A 23910-nucleotide genomic window follows, 5' to 3' on the forward strand; every position below is an offset into this window, starting at 1 on the left:
CCAGATTGTCTAGCCCAGATGATTTGTAGGGGTCCTGATTTTGCAGCTCTTTCAGAACATCAGCTGTCTGGATTTGTGTTAAGGAGAAGCGGGGGGGGCATGGGCAAGTTGCAGCGGAGGGTGCAGAGCTGGTGGCCGGGGTAGTGGTAGCCAGGTGGAAAGCATGGCCAGCCGTAGCAAAATGCTTGTTGAAATTCTCGATTATTGTAGATTTATCGGTGGTGATAGTGTTTCCTTGCCTCAGTGCAGTGGGAGGAAGTGCTCTTATTCTCCATGGACTTTACAGTGTCCCAAAACTTTTTGGAGTTAGTGCTACAGCATGCAAATTTCTGTTTGAAAAAGTTAGCCTTTGCTTTCCTAACTGCTTGTGTATATTGGTTCCTAACTTCCCTGAAAAGTTGCATATCGCGGGGGCTATTTGATGCTAATGCAGTACGCCACAGGATGTTTTTGTGCTGGTCAAGGGCAGTCAAGTCTGAGGAGAACCAGGGGCTATATCTGTTCTTAGTTCTGTATTTTTTGAATGGGGCATGTTTATTTAAGATTGAGAGGAAATTACTTTGAAAGAACAACCAGGCATCCTCTACTGACGGAATGAGATCTATATCCATCCAGGATACCTGGGCCAGGTCAATTAGGAAAGCCTGCTCGCTGAAGTGTTTTTGGGAGCCTTTGACAGTGATGAGGGGTGGTCGTTTGACCGCGGACCCGTTACGGACGCAGGCAATAAGGCAGTGATCGCTGAGATCCTGGTTGAAGACAGCGGAGGTGTATTTAGAGGGTAAGTTAGTCAGGATGATATCTATGAGGGTACCCATGTTTACGGATTTAGGGTTGTACCTGGTAGGTTTGTTGATAATTTGTGTGAGATTGAGGGCATCTAGTTTAGATTGTAGGATGGCCGGGGTGTTAAGCATATCCCAATTTAGGTCACCAAGCAGTACGAACTCTGAGGATAGATGGGGGGCAATCAATTCACATATGGTGTCCATGGCACAGCTGGGGGCTGAGGGGGGTCTGTAGCAAGCGGCAACAGTGAGAGATTTATTTCTGGAAAGGTGGATTTTTAGAAGTAGAAGCTCAAACTGTTTGGGCACAGACCTGGATAGTATGATAGAGCTCTGCAGGCTCTCTCTATAGTAGATTGCAACTCCACCCCCTTTGGCAGTTCTATCTAGACGGAAAATGTTATAGTTGGGGATGGACATTTCAGAATTTTTGGTGGCCTTCCTAAGCCAGGATTCAGACACTGCTAGAACATCAGGGTTGGCGGAGTGTGCTAACGCAGTGAATAACTCAAACTTAGGAAGGAGGCTTCTGATATTTACGTGCAGAAAACCAAGGCTTTTACGGTTACAGAAGTCAACAAATGATAGCTCCTGGGGAGTAGGAGTGATACTGGGGGCTGCAGGGCCTGGGTTAGCCTCTACATCACCAGAGGAACAGAGGAGGACTAGAATAAGTATACGACTAAAGGCTTTAAGAACTGGTCTTCTAGTGCGTTGGGTACATAGAATAAAGGGGGCAGTTCTCCGGGCGTTGTAGAAAAGATTCAGGGCATTATGTACAGAAAAGGATATGGAAGGATATGAGTACAGTTGAGGTAAACCTAAGCGTTGGGTAACAATGAAAGAGATAGCATCACTGGAGGCACCGATTGAGCCGGTCTCGGCGTGTATGGGGGGTGGAACAAAGGAACTATTTGAGGCAGTTTGAGAGGGACTAGGGGTTCTACAGTGAAATTGTATAATAAGAACTAACCCAAACAGCAATAGGCAAGGCATATTGACAAGGGAGAGAGGCATAAAGCAATCACAGGTGTTATTAGAGAGAGCTAAGACAACAACTGGTAATAACGATAAAGTTTGGGCTGAGGCAAAACAGAATAAACAGGACAGGGTACCATTTAAAGGAATAGTCCAGCAGGCATCAGCTGTGCAGCTGAGTGATCATAAGGTCCAGTGAACAGCAATATGTGAGTCCGAGAGCAGTTCAAATTGGTGCTTCAGCACAGCTAGCAGGGAGCACAGTTGTAGTTTGCGTGTGCTAGCGGGCTGGGGCTAGCAGATGGATCTTCGTGGTCGTCGCAACGGGAAGCCAGTTGAAACCACATCAGACGATTTCGTCGGCAAACCAGTCGTGTTGGATCGGCGGGGCTCAGTGTCAACACTAGGAGGTCCCGTCCGGTTGACAGAGAGGTAGATAGCCGGGAGATGGGCCTGAGGCTAGCTCAAGGCTAACTGGTGCTTGCTATGGGGCAATGGTAATTAGCCAACAACAGGTTGCAGCTAGCTAGCTGGTTGCGATGATCCGGCGCTAGGGTCCAGTGATTCCGGCAGAAAGTCCGATAAGCTCTGGGTCGATAGCACGCTGTGCAGACTGGCCGACGAATTGTCCAGGCTAGAGCTAGAGCTGGCTGGTGGATAGTGTAGGCCACGGACAATGGTGAAGACGCTAACGGTGACTAATAGCAAGTAGACATTCAGTTGCAGCTACACTAGTTTCAGCTTAAGTTTCTTGATGAAAGTTAGCTGTGGTACATTATATACAGAAGTATGTGGACACCCCTTCAAATTAGTTGATTCGGCTATTTCAGCCACGCGTTGCTGACAGGTGTATAAAATCGAGCACACCGCCATGCAATCTCCATAGACAAACGTTGGCAGTAGAATGGCCTTACTGAAGAGCTCAGTGACTTAACATGGCACCGTCATAGGATGCCACCTTTCCAACAAGTCAGTTCGTCAAATTACTGCCCTGCTACAGCTGTTATTGGGAAGTGGAAACGTTTAGGAGCAACAACGGTTCAGCCGCGAATTGGTAAGCCACACAAGCTCACAGAACGGGACCGCCGAGTGCCGAAGCACGTAGCGTGCAAAAATTGTCTGTCCTCGGTTGAAACACTCACTACTGAGTTCCAAACTGCCTCGGGAAGCAACGTCAGCACAAGAACTGTTCGTCTGGAGCTGGTGTAAAGCTCGCCGCCATTGGACTCTGGAGCAGTGGAAACGCGTTCTCTGGAGGGGTTAATCACGCTTCACCATCTGGCAGTCCGACGGACGAATCTGGGTTAGGCGGATGCCAGGAGAATGCTACCTGCCCGAATGCACAGTGCCAACTGTAAAGTTTGGTGGAGGAGGAATATTGGTCTGGGGCTGTTTTTCATGGTTCGGGCTAGGCCCCTTAGTTCCAGTTAAGGGAAATGTAACGCTACAGCATACAATGGCATTCTAGATGATTCTGTGCTTCCAACTTTGTGGCAACAGTTTGGGGAAGGCCCTTTCCTGTTTCAGCATGACAGCGAGATCCATACAGAAATGGTTTGTCGAGATCGGTGTGGAAGAACTTGACTGGCCTGCACAGAGCCCTGTCCTCAACCCCATCAAACACCTTTGGGATGAATTGGAACGCCGACTGTGAGCCAGACCTAATCGCCCAACATCAGTGCCCGACCTCACTAATGCTCTTGTAGCTGAATGGAAACAAGTCCCTGCAGCAGTGTTCCAACATCCATACACAAAAATTTATGCACGCATGACTGTAAGTCGCTTTGGATAAAAGCGTCTGCTAAATGGCATATTATTATTATATTATTATCTAGTGGAAAGCCTTCCCGGAAGAGTGGAGGCTGTTATAGCAGCAAAGGGGGGGACCAACTCCATATTAATGCCCATGATTTTGGAATGAGATGTTCGACGAGCAGGTGCACATACTTTTGGTCATGTAGTGTCTATTGGCCATACAGTGAGGGAAAAAAGTATTTGATCCCCTGCTGATTTTGTATGTTTGCCCAATGACAAAGAGATGATCAGTCTATAATTTTAATGGTAGGTTTATTTGAACAGTGAGAAACAGAATAACAACAAAACAATCCAGAAAAACACATGGCAAAAATGTTATAAATTGATTTGCATTTTAATGAGGGAAATATGTATTTGACCCCTCTGCAAAACATGACTTAGTACTTGGTGGCAAAACCCTTGTTGGCAATCACAGAGGTCAGACGTTTCTTGTAGTTGGCCACCAGGTTTGCACACATCTCAGGAGGGATTTTGTCCCACTCCTCTTGCAGATCTTCTCCAAGTCATTAAGGTTTCGAGGCTGACGTTTGGCAACTCGAAACCTTCAGCTCCCTCCACAGATTTTCTATGGGATTAAGGTCTGGAGATTGGCTAGGCCACTCCAGGACCTTAATGTGCTTCTTCTTGAGCCACTCCTTTGTTGCCTTGGCCGTGTGTTTTGGGTGATTGTCATGCTGGAATACCCATCCACGACCCATTTTCAATGCCCTGGCTGAGGGAAGGAGGTTCTCACCCAAGATTTGACGGTACATGGCCTCGTCCATCATCCCTTTGATGCGGTGAAGTTGTCCTGTCCCCTTAGCAGAAAAACACCCCCAAAGCATAATGTTTCCACCTCCATGTTTGACAGTGGGGATGGTGTTATTGGGGTCATAGGCAGCATTCCTCCTCCTCCAAACACGGCGAGTTGAGTTGATGCCAAAGAGATCGATGTTGGTCTCATCTGACCACAACACTTTCAACCAGTTCTCCTCTGAATCATTCAGATGTTAATTGGCAAACTTCAGACGGCCCTGTATATGTGCTTTCTTGAGCAGGGGGACCTTGCGGGCGCTGCAGGGTTTCAGTCCTTCACGGCGTAGTGTGTTACCAATTGTTTTCTTGGTGACTATGGTCCCAGCTGCCTTGAGATCATTGACAAGATCCTCCCATGTTGTTCTGGGCTGATTCCTCACCATTCTCATGATCATTGCAACTCCACGAGGTGAGATCTTGCATGGAGTCCCAGGCCAAGGGAGATTAACAGTTCTTTTGTGTTTCTTCCATTTGTGAATAATCGCACCAACTGTTGTCACCTTCTCACCAAGCTGCTTGGCGATGGTCTTGTAGCCCATTCCAGCCTTGTGTAGGTCTACAATCTTGTCCCTGACATCCTTGGGGAGCTCTTTGGTCTTGGCCATTGGAATCTGATTGATTGATCGCTTCTGTGGACAGGTATCTTTTATACAGGTAACAAACTGAGATTAGGAGCACTCCTTTTAAGAGTGTGCTCCTAATCTCAGCTCGTTACCTGTATAAAAGACACCTGGGAGCCAGAAATCTTTCTGATTGAGAGGGGGTCAAATACTTATTCCCCTCATTAAAATGCAAATCAATTTATAACATTTTTGACATGTGTTTTTCTGGATGTTTTTGTTGTTATTCTGTCTCTCACTGTTCAAATAAACCTACCATAAAAATTATAGACTGATAATTTCTTTGACAGTGGGCAATACTTTTTTCCCTCACTGTATATCACAAACCCCCTAGGTAGCTTATTGCTATTATAAACTGGTTACCAACATAATTAGAGCAGAAAAAATAACTGTTCTGTCATACCCGTGGTACACAGTATGATATACCATGGCTGTCAGCCAATCAGCATTCAGGGCTCAAACCACCCAGTTTATAATACAGTATCTTCATATTATAGAAGAATGTGTAAAATGTAAAAACAAAATAACAGGTGGCCAATAAAATCGAGTTGAAAATAACCTAAGGATTACATTAAAACAGCTGCTAGATCAACTCAGCATGAGAGTAAAAAATACCCAACTGATGGTTAAATTAACCCCATGTTTGGGTAATCCCAACAACCCAACTTGTTGGGTTATTCACATAACCCAGTGTGTGTTCTGTCCAATATTTAGCCAGCATTGGGTTACCAAATAGGGTTGTTTTTAACCCAGCATTTATTTGAGTGTATGGGTCACAGACACGGTACATCACAGAACAGTGATATACAAACAGAAACAACTTGCAATCACACACACATGCAGATGGAAGGCAAGCGTGTGTACGTGTGCGCACACACACACTCCAGTCATTTCCGTCAAAGCCTATGTGTACTTATAGACAACGTATAATCAGACAGTCTTATTTGATTTCCAAACATTTTGAGGTATACAGTATGAATGACCCTCTGATTAGTATAAAATACAATATCAAGGTATATTATTAATGATTAGCAGACCAGTCTCTCCATAGACTCCTAGCTTTTCTCAGCGCAACTATTTACACTGTTCCTAATAATACTTGAGATACTCCATACTCCACATCTGATCTCGACTGAAAGACTCAACCCTTTAATGACAGCTCAGATATGGTATAACATGACTAAATGTAACATACCTGCAAAGAGTAAAAACTGAAAACTGTGCAGAACACTGTGCTTGATGCTTGGGAGAGTGTGAGAGGAATGTGTGGATATGTGTGAGGATATGGATGAGTCTCTGTGTGTGTGTGTGTGTGTTTAGATAAAACAGCTAATCCCCAGGCCACCAGAACGCAATATCCTGTCTGGCGGTTTCTAATTTCCTGTCTCTCTCTGGCGGAGCGGGATGCAAGGGGGAGGGAGACAGGGGAGGGGGGAGAGAGACGGGGGAGGGGAGGGGACCCGTTGCCCCAGAAACAGGAGATACAGCCCCCCGATTTGAGAATGTTGACACCGCTCTCTGTCTCTCTCCCTCCTCTCCCTCCCTCTCTCGGGTCCACCCCCCATCTTTTCTTTTCTCTTTTTTTCTCTCGCTCTTCTTCTTTTATTATCTCAGATTTAATAACGGCGAGGCGAGCAGCTTGTTCTTCCATGAAACATTTATTAGCTGTCTGTAATGAAATTGTTGTGGGGGAGGCCAGATGATGGGGATTCATCGGGCATTATGCAAAAACTGTGGCAATATTACTAGGGGGTGACACAGACACACCTCGGCTCACACCTCACCTTCCTCCTCCTCGGTCTTCTTCTCCTAAACCTTTCTCTTTCACTCTCTCTTGCTTTTATCCCAATTTATCTTCTATCAATTTTATCCAACTTCTTCTTCTCATTTTCAGTCATCTCTCCATTATCTTTATGTCCTTTCTCTCTGTATAGCTTTGACACAATGCATGCCTTGATATAAATGTATCACTGTAAGGTTCGGTCTCTCCATCTCTATTCTCTTCCTACCTCTTCTCTCTCTTTCACACCTCTTTCATCACCTGTTGACGTGAGCTGGGAGGTGACGTGAGAACCCTTACTGTGTGTCTGGTGGAAGAGAAGGAGTGTGTCTGAAATAGCACCCTTTTCCTTATATAGGGGCACTGCTTTTGACCATACTGGCAACCTATTCTCTATATAGTGCACTATAGTGAAGTAATTTAATGCCATTTAGTGTCACTTCTGATAGAGACAAGACCTTGTGTTCAAAACCACAATACTCCTCAGGCTGGATATGGAGTACTAAACTTGGCTGTGTGTCTGTCTGTCTGATCATACCCCCTGTGGACGACTGTGTATGAGCCAAGGCCAACAACATATCCCTAACACACTCCTACACTCCCTCAGACTGAACTATAGTGAGTGCACTTGGGATGAATTCCTAACAATTCTTCAAAAAAGTGAGTATTCTTCAGAATGGAGATCATTGGCTGCAATCGGCTATGCTTCGGTTCTGACTGTATGCTGCATTGTACAGTAGGCTTACTGCAGTTGTGTTGATCAATCAGCTTTGTTGGTTTTGGCATATATTTTTTAGCAGTATATGTTTTAGCAGTATGGGCCAGAATAATGTCTTATGCTTGATTTAACCCATTCCCTCCGCTGTGCATACTAACTATCCATCTTGGTCCTCTGTAGCTCAGCTGGTAGAGCACGGCGCTTGTAACGCCAAGGTAGTGGGTTCGATCCACGGGACCACCCATACACATAAATTTATGCACGCATGACTATAAGTCGCTTTGGATAAAAGCGTCTGCTAAATGGCATATTATTATTATATTATTATTATTACTATTATTATTATCTTCTGGCACAGTTATACTGTATATGATAAACTGGGTGGTTCGAGCCCTGAATGCTGATTGGCTGACAGCCGTGGTACAGTGAGGGGGGAAAAGTATTTGATCCCCTGCTGATTTTGTATGTTTGCCCACTGACAAAGAAATGATCAGTCTATAATTTTAATGGTAGGTTTATTTGAACAGTGAGAGACAGAATAACAAAAAAATCCAGAAAAACGCATGTCAAAAATGTTATAAATTGATTTGCATTTTAATGAGGGAAATAAGTATTTGACCCCTCTGCAAAACATGACTTAGTACTTGGTGACAAAACCCTTGTTGGCAATCACAGAGGTCAGACGTTTCTTGTAGTTGGCCACCAGGTTTGCACACATCTCAGGAGGGATTTTGTCCCACTCCTCTTTGCAGATCTTCTCCAAGTCATTAAGGTTTCGAGGCTGACGTTTGGCAACTCGAACCTTCAGCTCCCTCCACAGATTTTCTATGAGATTAAGGTCTGGAGACTGGCTAGGCCACTCCAGGACCTTAATGTGCTTCTTCTTGAGCCACTCCTTTGTTGCCTTGGCCGTGTGTTTTGGGTCATTGTCATGTTGGAATACCCATCCACGACCCATCTTCAATGCCCTGACTGAGGGAAGGAGGTTCTCACCCAAGATTTGACGGTACATGGCCCCGTCCATCGTCCCTTTGATGCGGTGAAGTTGTCCTGTCCCCTTAGCAGAAAAACACCCCCAAAGCATAATGTTTCCACCTCCATGTTTGACGGTGGGGATGGTGTTCTTGGGGTCATAGGCAGCATTCCTCCTCCTCCAAACACGGCGAGTTGAGTTGATGCCAAAGAGCTCCATTTTGGTCTCATCTGACCACAACACTTTCACCCAGTTCTCCTCTGAATCATTCAGATGTTCATTGGCAAACTTCAGACGGCCCTGTATATGTGCTTTCTTGAGCAGGGGGACCTTGCGGGCGCTGCAGGGTTTCAGTCCTTCATGGTGTAGTGTGTTACCAATTGTTTTCTTGGTGACTATGGTCCCAGCTGCCTTGAGATCATTGACAAGATCCTCCCGTGTAGTTCTGGGCTGATTCCTCACCGTTCTCATGATCATTGCAACTCCACGAGGTGAGATCTTGCATTTAGCCCCAGGCCGAGGGAGATTGACAGTTCTTTTGTGTTTCTTCCATTTGCGAATAATCGCACCAACTGTTGTCACCTTCTCACCAAGCTGCTTGGCGATGGTCTTGTAGCCCATTCCAGCCTTGTGTAGGTCTACAATCTTGTCCCTGACATCCTTGGAGAGCTCTTTGGTCTTGGCCATGGTGGGGAGTTTGGAATCTGATTGATTGATTGCTTCTGTGGACAGGTGTCTTTTATACAGGTAACAAGATGAGATTAGGAGCACTCCCTTTAAGAGTGTGCTCCTAATCTCAGCTCGTTACCTGTATAAAAGAGACCTGGGAGCCAGAAATCTTTCTGATTGAGAGGGGGTCAAATACTTATTTCCCTCATTAAAATGCAAGTCAATTTTTTGTTGTTATTCTGTCTCTCACTGTTCAAAAAAACCTACCATTAGAATTATAGACTGATCATTTCTTTGTCAGTGGGCAAACGTACAAAATCAGCAGGGGATCAAATACTTTTTTCCCCTCACTGTATATCAGACCGTATACCACGGGTATGACAAAACATTTATTTTTACTGCTCTAATAAGGTTGGTAACCAGTTTATAATAGCAATAAGGCACCTCGGGGGTTTGTGGTATATGGCAAATATACCACGGCTAAGGGCTGTATCCAGGCACTCCGCGTTGCGTCGTGCGTAACGTTTCCTGTAGGTCTTGACCAGGTTTGCACACACTGCAGCAGGGATTTTGGCCCACTCCTCCATACAGTCCTTCTCCAGATCCTTCAGGTTTCGGGGCTGTCACTGGGCAATACGGACTTTTAGCTCCCTCCAAAGATTTTCTATTGGGTTCAGGTCTAGAGACTGGCTAGGCCACTCCAGGACCTTGAGATGCTTCTTACGGAGCCACTCCTTAGTTGCCCTGGCTGTGTGTTTCGGGTCGTTGTCATGCTGGAAGACCCAGCCATGATCCATCTTCAATGCTCTTACTGAGGGAAGGAGGTTGTTGGCCAAGATCTCGCGATACATGGCCCCATCCATCCTCCCCTCAATACGGTGCAGTCGTCCTGTCCCCTTTGCAGAAAAGCATCCCCAAAGAATTATGTTTCCCTTTCCATGCTTCACGGTTGGGATGGTGTTCTTGGGGTTGTACTCATCCTTCTTCTTCCTCCAAACACGGCAAGTGGAATTTAGACCAAAAAGCTCTATTTTTGTCTCATCAGACCACATGACCTTCTCCCATTCCTCCTCTGGATCATCCAGATGGTCATTGGCAAACTTCAGACGGGCCTGGACATGCGCTGGCTTGAGCAGGGGGACCTTGCGTGCGCTGCAGGATTTTAATCCATGACGGCGTAGTGTGTTACTAATGGTTTTCTTTGAGACTGTGGTCCCAGCTCTCTTCAGGTCATTGACCAGGTCCTGCTGTGTAGTTCTGGGCTGATCCCTCACCTTCCTCATGATAATTGATGCCCCACGAGGTGAGATATTGCATGGAGCCCCAGACCGAGGGTGATTGACCGTCATCTTGAACTTCTTCCATTTTCTAATAATTGCGCCAACAGTTGTTGCCTTCTCACCAAGCTGCTTGCCTATTGTCCTGTAGCCCATCCCAGCCTTGTGCAGGTCTACAATTTTATCCCTGATGTCCTTACACAGCTCTCTGGTCTTGGCCATTGTGGAGAGGTTGGAGTCTGTTTGATTGAGTGTGTGGACAGGTGTCTTTTATACAGGTAACGAGTTCAAACAGGTGCAGTTAATACAGGTAATGAGTGGAGAACAGGAGGGCTTCTTAAAGAAAAATTAACAGGTCTGTGAGAGTTGGAATTCTTACTGGTTGGTAGGTGATCAAATACTTATGTCATGCAATAAAATGCAAATTAATTACTTAAAAATCATACAATGTGATTTTATGGATTTTTGTTTTAGATTCAATCTCTCACAGTTGAAGTGTACCTATGATAAAAATTACAGACCTCTACATGCTTTGTAAGTAGGAAAACCTGCAAAATAGGCAGTGTATCAAATACTTGTTCTCCCCACTGTATATAGTTATTCTCTTAGACTTGTCATCACTGGAGTGGCTGAGTACATTTGGTAATTAGCGCTGTGTCCAATCAACCCCCTCCCTCCATCCCACCCTCCCTCTCCTCCCGTCCTGAGACACAAAGAGGCGCTGAGCGGAGAGACGATTAAGAGAAAACGAGGGATAAACGGAGAGATAAACTGATTGATGTCATCACTGCTATCAATCTCAACGAGCGGGAAATGAGGTTTGGAATCGAGAAATATTATTACAAACCAGACAGTGATGAATGAGGTAATGGAGAGAGGGGGAGCGAGAGAGGGAGGCAGGAGGAGGGGGATGGGTGGGAGAGATACTGTATCTGTGTGGAAGACATGATTTCTCTGTTCTCAATCCCAGCATAGGACAACAGTGACTCCACATAGAACCACGTAAAATGAGAGGGTGGGCTTCTGGCCTGGCAGTTTGAGAGATTGTTTGGTCAGTGAACGTTGGTCTTGGCTGTGACTCTTGGGGCCTCCGCTCCCGTGTGACTGTGGGAGTCTCCCCTCTCCCCTGCTCCAGACAGGGTCTCCATGTCTCCCACCACACAGAGTGATCTATTAGACCGAGCATTGAGGGGCCCCAGGGTTAGGTCTAGCAGTTACCTGCCGCTATCACCTTGGATGCAGATGCCTGTGTGAGTGTGGAATCAAATCCCAGTCCCCCGTACTTTCCACACAAACCTCTCACTATCATTTCCTGTCTCTCTCCACTGTCTCTATTACTAAAAACATCAATGGTGTTTTTACCAACAATAGCACCACCTATCATGATACAGTGATATCCACTGTAGTGTTCTACATGTTGCTCTCCACCCCATATGTGTGTGCAATAGGAGCAGACTATGTGCTGCCTGGTGAGGGGGGGTGTAGGTAGGCCTCAGAGCCCCCCACTCTAGACTGATATTGAACCTGGGCTCCAGGCTCCTCCAGGGTCTAGTCACCCGCCGGGCCCCCAGGCCTTTGGGCCTTTATTGGTCTGAGACCTGGGTCAGCCTGGAGACTCTGCTCTGTGGGAAGTGTGTGTGGAGGATGTGTGTGTGTGTCTATCAGAGTGTGATTGGGGGATACTGGGCAGCGGTCTGTGTCTCTTGGTCTGTCTTGGAAATTGTGTGTAATAAAAACACACACACAACCCTCTTGCCTAAAAAAAAAAGGACAAATATGAAAATATTTGAAAACAATGGCTAGACAGGGTTACTGTAGCGGGAGGAGGCAAACAGCAGGGCACAGCAGAGTGGAACCATGCTCCTCTCGTAATGAGTAACCCTAACCCTAGCTTCAACCACTACCCTTACCCTAGCTTCAAGTCCACATCCTGGTTCAACCATAACCCTAACCCTAAATTCAGGTCCAACCATAATCCCCCACCAAGCTAATACATAGGCTTAGCTCAGCAGGCTAACACAGTTTTAGGACTAACACAGGAGACCCAGGTTCAGGAGACTCAGTCGGTCACTACAAGGGCACTATGAGTGTTATGGGAATGATACAGTAAGGGCTCGAATAAATCAGATCCGCCTTAACCCACGATAACCGACAACTGTATAGCAGTATTATTGTTTTATTTAGGCGATGTCGGAGGTGTAACTGCATTGGAGCTGTCAAATCATCAAGCGGCTCCTGGTGTTATACCCATCTCGGACATTGCCATTGGATGCACGAGTCGCATTTGTATAAACTGATTGAATCTATGCCAAAGTAAGAGATCATTTGCAATAACGTACAGCAGATAAAATAAATAAAACAAAAAGCCCAACCGACAGCACACACATACAACTCCAGATCGCAAAGGGTTACAGCAAAAAAAATATCTTCCTCCAATATCAAGCTTTCCACTATTTCTGCTAAATTCTTATACACACTCCAAATTCTCATACACACTCCTCCCGTACATCATACAGTACACACACCTGCTCACGGTTGAGGGGGAGCCGGGGAGTGGAGTGTGTGTGTGTGTGCGTGCGTGCGGTGCTGATGGAATGATTGCAGGGAACACAAGGAGACATTGTTACTGATCTTCTGAAGGTCACCAGTAAAGACGTGTGCCAAGTCTCTCACAGAGACAGACATATACTGTATACACACTATATAGAGAGTGACTCAACATATACACACTATATAGAGAGAGACTCAACATATACACACTATATAGAGAGAGACTCAACATATATACAGTGCCTTGCAAAAGTATTCATCCCCCTTGGCGTTTTTCCTATTTTTTTTGCATTACAACCTGTAATTTAAATGGATTTATATTTGGATTTCATGTAATGGACATACAGTTGAAGTTTACATACACCTTAGCCAAATACATTTAAACTCAGTTTTTCACAATTCCTGACATTTAATCCTAGTACAAATTCCCTGTCTTAGGCCAGTTAGGATCACCACTTTATTTTAAGAATGTGAAATAGCAAAATAATAGTAGAGAGAATTATTTATTTCAGCTTTTATTTATTTCATCACATTCCCAGTGGGTCAGAAGTTTACATACACTCAATTAGTATTTGGTAGCATTGCCTTTAAATTGTTTAACTTGGGTCAAATGTCTCTGGTAGCCTTCCACAAGCTTCCCACAATAAGTTGGGTGAATTTTGGCCCATTCCTCCTGACAGAGCTGGTGTAACTGAGTCAGGTTTGTAGGCCTTCTTGCTCGTTCGCGCTTATTCAGTTCTGCCCACAAATTTTCTATAGGATTGAGGTCAGGGCTGTGTGATGGCCACTCCAATACCTTGACTTTGTTGTCCTTAAGCCATTTTGCCACAACTTTGGAAGTATGCTTGGGCTCCTGCAGCAAAGCACCCCCACAGCATGATGCTGCCACCCCTGTGCTTCACGGTTGGGATGGTGTTCTTTGGCTTGCAAGCACCCCCTTTTTCCTCCAAACATGACGATGATCATTATGGCCAAACAGTTCTATTTTTGTTTCATCAGACCAGAGGACATTTCTCCAAAAAGTACTATCTTTGTCCCCATGTGCAGTTGCAAACCGTAGTCTGGCTTTTTTATGGCGGTTTTGGAGCAGTGGCTTCTTCCTTGCTGAGCGGCCTTTCAGGTTATGTCGATATAGGACTTTTTTTTTACTGTGGATATAGATACTTTTGTACTTGTTTCCTCCAGCATCTTCACAAGGTCCTTTGCTGTTGTTCTGGGATTGATTTGCACTTTTCGCACCAAAGTACGTTCATCTCTAGGAGACAGAACGCGTCTCCTTCCTGAACGTTATGACGGCTGCGTGGTCCCATGGTGTTTATACTTGCGTACTATTGTTTGTACAGATGAATGTGGTACCTTCAGGCCTTTGCTCCAAAGGATGAACCAGACTTGTGGAGGTCTACAATGTTTTTTCTGAGGTCTTGGCTGATTTCTTTTGATTTTCCCATGATGTCAAGCAAAGAGGCACTGAGTTTGAAGGTAGGCCTTGAAACAAGTTTTAATGACTCCAACCTAAGTGTATGTAAACTTCCGACTTCAAATGTACACAAAATAGTCCAAATTGGTGAAATAAAAAAATTACTTGTTTCAAAAAATGTGAACAAATAAATAACGGAAAAGTGGTGCGTGCATTTGTATTCACCCCCTTTTGTCACTATGCCGATGTGGATGTGGTGGAGGAGTCAAGCGCAGGAAACAGAGGTTAGTCCAACAAGACTTTAATAGTCTCAATATACGAGTAGAAAACCCCGACCTCGAAAAACACGAAGTGGCGAGGGAAAATTACGCACACGCGTAAAACACTAAACATGAAATGACACGGAAAACAAACACGTAGCAAAGACAAAGTGGCAACAGGATAACAACACACAATTACCCTACAGCAAAACAAGGAACTTATAAGACACGTAATCAACACCCAAACAGACACAGGTGTGACAGACAGACAAAAGCAATCAAATACAGAAACATAGAGCGGTGGCAGCTAGTACTCCGGGGACGGCGAACGCCGAAGCCTGCCCGAACCAGGAGGAGGAGCAGCCTCGGCCGAAACCGTGACACCTTTGTTATGAAGCACTAAATAAGATCTTGTGCAACCAATTACCTTCAGAAGTTAAATAAAGTCCACCTGTGTGCAATCTAAGTGTCACATGATCTCAGTATATATACACCTGTTCTGAAAGGCCCCAGAGTCTGCAACACCACTAAGCAAGGGGCACCACTAAGCAAGGGGCACCACCAAGCAAGGGGCACCACCAAGCAAGCGGCACCATGAAGACCAAGGAGCTCTCCAAACAGGTCAGGGACAAAGTTGTGGAGAAGTACAGATCAGGGTTGGGTTATAAAAAAATATCAGAAACTTTAAACATCCCACCATTAAATCCATTATTTAAAAATTTTAAGAATATGGCACCACAACAAACCTGCCAAGAGAGGGCCGCCCACCTTAACTCACAGACCACTCAAGGAGGGCATTAATGAGAGAGGCAACAAAGAGACCAAAGATAACCCGGAGATTGGAGTATCTGTCCATAGGACCACTTTAAGCCGTACACTCCACAGAGCTGGGCTTTACGGAAGAGTGGCCAGAAAAAAGCAATTGCTTAAAGAAAAAAATAAGCAAACACGTTTGGTGTTCACCAAAAGGCATGTGGGAGACTCCCCAAACATATGGAAGAAGGTACTCTGGTCAGATGAGACTAAAATTGAGCTTTTTGGCCATCAAGGAAAACGCTATGTCTGGCCTCTCATCCCCCCCGAGAACACCATCCATGGGCAGGGACTGGGAAACTGGTCAGAATTGAAGGAATGATGGATGGCGCTAAATACAGGGAAATTCTTCCAGCAGGACAATGACCCTAAGCATACTGCTAAAGCAACACTTGAGCGGTTTGAGGGGAAACATTTAAATGTCTTGGAATGGCCTAGTCAAAGCCCAGACCTCAATTCAATTGAGAATCTGTGGTATGACTTAAAGATTGCTGTACACCAGCGGAACCCATCCAACTTGAAGGTGCTGGAGCAGTTTTGCCTTGATGAATGGGCAAAAATACTAGTGGCTAGATGTGCCAAGCTTATAGAGACATACCCCAAGAGACTTGCAGCTGTAATTGCTGCAAAAGGTGTCTCTACAATGTATTGACTTTGGGGGGTGAATAGTTACGCTCAAGTTCTGTTTTTTTATCTTATTTCTTGTTTGTTTCACAAGAAAAAAATATTTTGCATCTTCAAAGTGGCAGGCATGTTGTGTAAATCAAATGATACAAACCCCCCCCAAAAAAATCAATTTTAATTCCAGGTTGTAAGGCAACAAAATAGGAAAAATGCCAAGGGGGTGAATACTTCCGCAACCACTGTAGAGAGTGACTCAACATATATACACACTATATAGAGAGACTCAAGATGGGGCACTCATTCTATAGCCTACTTACAACATGGGAGCAAGTCTACTCTGTATAGGTTAGGCCTTAGACCTAGGTTAGACAATACAACATGGCCACTCATTCTATACTTTCAACAATTATATGGATGTACCAATATCGAATGCGATCAGCAAGATTTTCTTAAACACCTAAACTCATGGGTAACACCTAAACTGTAGGTGTCAGAAAGTATTCACACCCCTTGACTTTTTCCACATTTTGTTGTGTTACAGCCTGAATTTAAAATCGATTAAATTGAGATTTTGTGTCCCTGGCCTACACACAATAATGTCAAATGGAATTATGTTTCTAGACATTTTTACAAATTAATAAAAAATGTAAAGCTGCAATGTCTTAAGTCAATAAGTATTCAACCTCTTTGTTATGCAAGCCTAAATAAGTTCAGGAGTATAAATGTGCTGAACAAGTCACATAATAAGTTGCATGGACTCACTGTGTACAATAATAGTGTTTAACATGATTTTTGGATGACTACTTCATCTCTGTACCCCGCACATACAATTAGCTGTACGGTCCCTCAGCCGTGCAGTGAATTTCAAACACAGATTCAACCAGAAAGACCAGGGAGTTTTTCCAATGCCTCGCAAAGAAGGACACCTATTGGTAAATGGGTAACATAAAAAAAACAGACATTGAATATCCCTTTGAGCATGGTTAAGCTATTAATTACACTTTGGATGGTGTATCAATACACCCAGTCACTACAAAGATACAGGCGTCCTTCCTAACTCAGTTGCCGGAGAGGAAGGAAACCGCTCAGGGATTTCACCATGAGGCTAATGGTGACTTTAAAACTGTTACAGAGTATAATGGCTGTGATAGGAGATAACTGAGGATGGGATCAACAATGTTGTAGTTACTCCACAAGTGTATTCAAAAACATCCATCCTGTTTGCAACAAGGCACTAAAGTAATACTGCAGAAAATGTGGCAAAGAAATTGACTTTATGTCCTGAATACAAAGCGTTATGTTTGGGGAAAATCCAACACAGAGTACCACTCTTCACATTTTCAGGCATGGTGGTGGCTGCATCATGTTATGAGTATGCTCGTCATCGTCAAGGACTAGGGAGTTTTTTAGGATAAAAATAAACAGAATAGAGCTAAGCAGAAGCAAAATCTTAAAGGAAAACCTGGTTCAGTCTGCTTTCCAACAGACACCGGGAGATAAATTCACCTTTCAGCATGACAATAACCTAAAACAGGCCAAATATACACTGGAGTTGCTTACCAAGATGACATTGAATGTTCCTGAGTGGCATAGTTGCAGTTTTTACTTAAAATCGACTTGGAAATCTATGGCAACACTTGGCTGTCTAGCAATGATCAACAACTAATTTGACAGAGCTTGAAGAAATTCAAAAATAATAATGTGCAAATATTGTACAATCCAGGTGTGGAAAGCTCTTAGAGACTTACCCAGAAAGACTCACAGCTGTAATCGCTGCCAAAGGTGATTCTAACATGTATTGACTCAGGGGGTTGAATACTTATGTAATAATTTTTCTTCCACTTTGACAGAGTATTTTGTGTAGATCGTTGACAATTAAATCCATTTTAATCCCACCTTGTATCAACAGAATGTGGAAAAAGTAATGGGGTATGAATACTTTCTGAAGGCACTGTAGTAACAGACACTTATCTGTCGCACTCCAATTCCCCCTACTAACACCTCACCCAAATTACCCCTTAACGGTACACACACTCATCTTAGTTTTCAGGTTGGGAATTATTAACATGCTAAGAACTTCCAAAGAAGCAGCAACTGAGAAAACTTCTCTACTAATCTCCTCTCTGTCTCCACTCTATATCCCCCTTCATCTATCCCTCTGTCTCTCCCTCCCTCCCTCCCTCCTCTCCTCTCCTTCATCCCCTCCCTCTCTCCTCTCCTTCTCTCCTCTATCCCCTCCTTCATCTCCTCCCTCCCTCTCTCCTCTCCTTTATCCCCTCCCTCCCTCTCTCCTCTCCTTTATCCCCTCCCTCCCTCTATCCTCTCCTCTCCTCCATTCCCTCCCCCTCTCCTCTCCTTTATCCCCTCCCTCCCTCTATCCTCCCCTCCCTTCCTCTCCTCCCACCCTCTCCTCTCTCCCCTCCTCCCACTCCTCTCTCCCTCCCACTCCTCTCTCCCTCCCACTCCTCTCTACCTACCTCCCCCCCTCCCTCCCTCCCTCCCTCCCTCCCACTCCTCTCTCCCTCCCTCCTCCAGATGTCTGCTACAGTGGGAGAGTCTGTGCGGCTGGACGTCGTCTGACACTTTTCACAACAATGATAACGACCTGCAGGCTACGTCCTTCAGCCGTCCGTCCCTGGGGATCTCACACACACCACCAACACACACACACACCCACCCACCCACCCACGCATGCACAAGTCGAATGCACACACAACCACATACATGCATGCACGCACAAGTTGAACGCATGCATGCACGCGCACACACACAAGTACACACACACCCACACGGTACACACACTCATCTTAGTTTTCAGGTTGGGAATTATTAACATGCTAAGAATTTCCAAAGAAGCAGCAACTGAGAAAACTTCTCTACTAATCTCCTCTCCGTCTCCACTCTATATCCCCCTTCATCTATCCCTCTGTCTCTCCCTCCCTCTCCCTTCTCTCCTCTCCTTCATCCCCTCCCTCCCTCTCTCCTCTCCTTCTCTCCTCCATCTCCTCCCTCTCTCCTCTCCTTTATCCCCTCCCTCCCTCCCTCCCTCTCTGCTCTCCTTTATCCCCTCCCTCCCTCTATCCTCTCCTCCATTCCCTCCCTCTCTCCTCTACTTTATCCCCTCCCTCCCTCTCTCCTCTCCTTCTCTCCTCTATCCCCTCCATCTCCTCCCTCTCTCCTCTCCTTTATCCCCTCCCTCCCTCCCTCTCTCCTTTATCCCCTCCCTCCCTCCCTCTCTCCTCTCCTTTATCCCCTCCCTCCCTCTATCTATCCTCTCCTCCATTCCCTCCCTCTCTCCTCTCCTTTATCCCCTCCCTTCCTCCCACTCTCCCTCCCCTCCCTCTCCCCTCCCCTCCTTCTCTCCTCTATCCCCTCCCTCCCTCCCTCTCTCCTCTCCTCCCTCCCTCTCTCCTCTCCTTTATCCCCTCCCTCCCTCTCTCCCTCCCTCCCCCCTACTCCTCTCTCCCTCTCCTTTCTCCCCTCCCTCCCTCTCTCCTCCAGATGTCTGCTACAGTGGGAGAGTCTGTGCGGCTGGACGTCGTCTGACACTTTTCACAACAATGATAACGACCTGCATGCTACGTCCTTCAGCCGTCCGTCCCTGGGGATCTCACACACACCACCAACACACACATACACACCCACTCACCCACGCATGCACAAGTCGAATGCACACACAACCACACACATGCATGCACGCACAAGTTGAACGCATGCATGCACGCGCACACACACAAGTACACACACACCCAAACTGACCAACAGACCCCCAAACTGATAGAAACTCCACACCAAGTCATATTTATCAGAGAGGAAAGTGGAGCTACCTTACTGCCTCACTAATAGCAATCCAGCGTTTCATGTATATACCCACCAAACATTCAGGGCCTAGCGTCTACAAGTTTTTGTTTTTTCCTTTCAATTAAGACCTAGACAACCAGGTGAGGGGAGTTCTTTACTAATGTGACCTTAATTCATCAATCAAGTTCAAGGGAGGAGCGAAAACCCGCAGACATTCTGCCCTCCATGGAATGAGTTTGACGCGTTTTCCATATGTTCTGTCATATATTCCATATAGTTCCTATAAGCCCCTGAGCCATTCCACATGGTTGTTCTATCCCGACACCAGCACACTTGATTCAGGAGGGGCACAAGGAAGAGGTGACCAAACACTGATTAAGACAATGCAAACTCTAAGGTTTGTGTGTCTTTTGGGATTTTTAGTAGTATTGAGGTTCTCTTACTTTTCGTAGTCATGCTTGCAGTAAAGCAGACGGTCTCTGCAGTAGCATGTCCCACTGAGCGTGCTCAGACACACCGCACACTTGACGCAGGTCTCGTGCCACGAGCGCTCATTGACACGCAGCAGGAAGCGGTCGGCAATGGGCGACTCACACCCCGCACACACCTCGCCCCCTCCGCCCCTGTGTTCTGAACCTGAGGGGAGAGGGGGACACGGGGGAATGGGGATACCTAGTCAGTTGCACAACTGAATGCATTCAACCGAAATATGTCTTCCGCATTTAACCCAACCCATCTGAATCAGAGAGGTGCGGGGGCTGCCTTAATCGAAGCCTACGTCATCGGAGGGTATAGCGTGTGTGTGCGTGCGTGGTCAGATCTGTAAACTTCAAGCAAAACTTGAAAAAAAGTAATACAATTTCAATATTACTTCCCAGCAAGGTCCAGAATTTTTTCATGATAAAAATAGTAATACAAATGATAAATAAAAATAAAAATGTATCACGTCAAATGTATTACATATTTATCATATATTTATCACATATTTATCACATTTATAACATATAAAGTTGAGAATTGTAAAGTTTCTGTCACTATAACCTTTAAAATGTCAATGGATATTTATTTCATTATTGGATTATAATGTTAAAATAATTATGTGCCAGTCAGGCTCAAGATGTCAGTCCCATTTCACTCCTCACCGAATGGCGTGGAGGCTGGAGGCTGCTGAAGACATGATTGGGTCTCCTCTGTTTTCATCCCGTCCCTCCTTCCTTCGTCGTGTTCGCTGGACGAGAAGGAGGAAAGAGAAAAAGGAGAGTTACCCTCTAAATACAAGCCTACAGTCAACAAGTGTGTAGAAGGAAAAAATAGAGGGCAGACTGTCATCGACGAAAAGTGAGAAAGAGGATATACTGTAAGGGGAAAATAAAACACATCAAAAGTCAATGAAAGAAAGACAAGTAGGCTATAGGCCTTAACATGACCGTGGATATTATATTTCAGTGTCCTCTTGGAAACATATTTAATATCCTATTTATAAATGAATTGCATAAACAGTCGACCTGCAATGTGCACATATTGTACAGGAATAAAATATAATATAAATATTGCCGTGGATTGGATAAACGCATAGGAAATAAAATAAATGGGCTAGGCCTATTAGGCTACTCAATTCGGTCTACACAACAGAGTTTTAAACACCTGACACACTGAGATTGAATGTTGGAGCCAAAGATGGTGTGTGGCCCTATTCCTGTTTATTTACTTGCATCATATGATACCCGAAGTCTGATTGGGGGTCGAACCGGAGATCTGGATTTGGCCTAATCTTGACCAAAAACTGGTCGGGATTAAACCCCGTGACCTGCTGACGCCACACGGCCACACAAAGGCATAAACGGACTAAATCCATCCCAGTCCGTTGTTGGAGGGGGGAAAATGCAATACCTGATATTTTCAATAAATAAAGATAATTTTGTCGAATACGAAATGTATGCAATCTATCGAAATTCCATCTAAAGCATGGAGATTCATTATTATTCTTTGAATAATAATATAAATATTAATAATAATTCGCTAATATACTGTTAATAATATAACATGATAATACATTTACTAATGGTGTGGTAGGCTATAGAATTGTTCAATTACGACACTTAGTCATGGACTTCTCAGGCCTATTCCATGAACACAAACTTAATCTACATAAATCGTGACATAACAATAATGCACTATATTCAATAGGCCTATTGCAACATAGCGAGAACATGTTTATTTATTAATTGACAATATTCCAAATCAAAGCGACATTAAGTTAGGTTTTTATGAATATTATTTATAATTAAAGAACGCCTAAATCTAATTCCAGCCGATACCCTACATTTCGAAAGGAACTAATCGTTCTGAATGACCGATTTAATTTAAATATATTATTTATTTTAAATTGATCTTGGCTTGAAATGATACATTCTCAATTATTGGGTTAGTAGATAACAATTCTTAATCGAATATGAAGCTTACCGTGGGCTACCTGTTAATGAATTGTACTGATAAAGGCTTTCAAGATACCTTTGCTCTCATTGGAGGAAGGAGGGTGTCACTGCTTCAAATAAAAACAAAAGTAGGAATAAAAAAATAAAACCTGAAAAATCATCAAGAAATGTGAATAAATAATTGATGTATGAATACATAGGCTAAAATGTAATTTACACCGTCATTACAAATCGAAATAATTATTAGGCCTATGTGTTGAATTAAGGATTGCAATCTCGTATAAAATAGCCTACTAAATAAAATAATTTAGGCCTATTCATGTGCATAGCCTACAGAACTGTATCCACTAACTTCAAAAATATGTATTTCAATTGATTATTATGCCAAATGATCACAACAGTGATTACAAGATGGGCTATAACATAATATTAGAAAAACACATAAACCAATAAAATCACTTGAAAAACAAATATGGAATATTATTTTGTTTTCGACCAACTGCTATAATGGACACTATCTGTCATCGAATTTGAGCCTTGTTGTTGCAATGCTTGTTGCAATGCTTGTGTCAAAGCGCGCGCGTCTCTATTCGCCTATTTCTGAGAGCACATTACTGATTGCAATATCATGTCTATTAGTCATAACTGTGTAAGGGTCGTGCAGACTAATTTCTGTGGACCAGAACGGTATATCCTTAAACTACTATCCTATTAGATTTACGTTATACCTATAATATACTGGACAAAACTGAAGGGGCACCTGGTTTAGTCTCATTTTGCGCCCCCTCTAAATAAAAAGCATAGGCCTATCAAAAGCTTTATGCCCTGTGTGGTGATAGGGATATCAAAGCTTTACACAATGGTTAACATTGAGAAACTTTAGGTGAATAAAAATATGTTCTGTTAACGCCAAAGTATGGGGAATGTGCTCGGTAGGCCAACAATTAAAGTGTTGCGTGAAGTTGTAGGTTAAGGTTAGGGTCAGGTAAGGGTTGTGGTTAGGGTAAGTGAAGGGTTTAAGATTAGGGTTAGGGTTTAGGGTAGGGATGTGCCAAGGATCGCGGATAGCACTAACAATGAAAGATAGCCTATATGCATCGCATTTGCTGGCAATGTCGTCGATTTTCTTGGAGCTATGTTATTACTGCATCATCATCACACGTTCACAATAAGGCTAATCAACATTTGATATCATATTTTCCCTTATATTTCCACATTATATTCACATAACTAGGCTACCACTGCCTTTTTCAACTTGCGTCTCCATGTAGCCTATATTCTCCACAACATGTTGATATAAACATGTGTAGGCTTCTGTTAGACAAATAGTTTTGTTTGTTTGGGATAAAATAGTATATTTCTTTATATAGGCTAATACCACCACACATTTCTACAACTCATTGGAGAAACATGCATGCATTCACCATTCAGACCAATGGCTACAACCTCGGTTGTGGCTATTATCAAATTAAATGAAATACTCTGTATCAAACTTGATGAGGAGCGAGACCCCTGCCGTTTATCAAAGTCAGCAATCATCATCATCATCATCATACCGGTAGATATAGGATAGGCCAGTGGTTTTCAAACCCCTCAA

The 23910-nt window shown here is 44.2% G+C and overlaps 1 protein-coding gene across 1 annotated transcript in view; it reads right to left on the bottom strand.

Moving 5' to 3' along the window:
• LOC311138063 (LIM homeobox transcription factor 1-alpha-like) overlaps window positions 1–23910 on the bottom strand; it is a gene marked incomplete at both ends in the record, with an annotated part of 32463 nt that overhangs the window by 7887 nt on the left and 666 nt on the right. The window contains 2 exons of the mRNA XM_084172715.1: window positions 20322–20514; window positions 21021–21106. Coding sequence (XP_084028841.1) covers window positions 20322–20514; window positions 21021–21106 — 279 coding nt within the window. The remainder of the gene's footprint in view (window positions 1–20321; window positions 20515–21020; window positions 21107–23910) is intronic.

Source organism: Coregonus lavaretus (genome assembly GCF_964263955.1).
Source record: "Coregonus lavaretus genome assembly, chromosome: 2".
Taxonomy (NCBI): Eukaryota; Metazoa; Chordata; class Actinopteri; order Salmoniformes; family Salmonidae; genus Coregonus; species Coregonus lavaretus.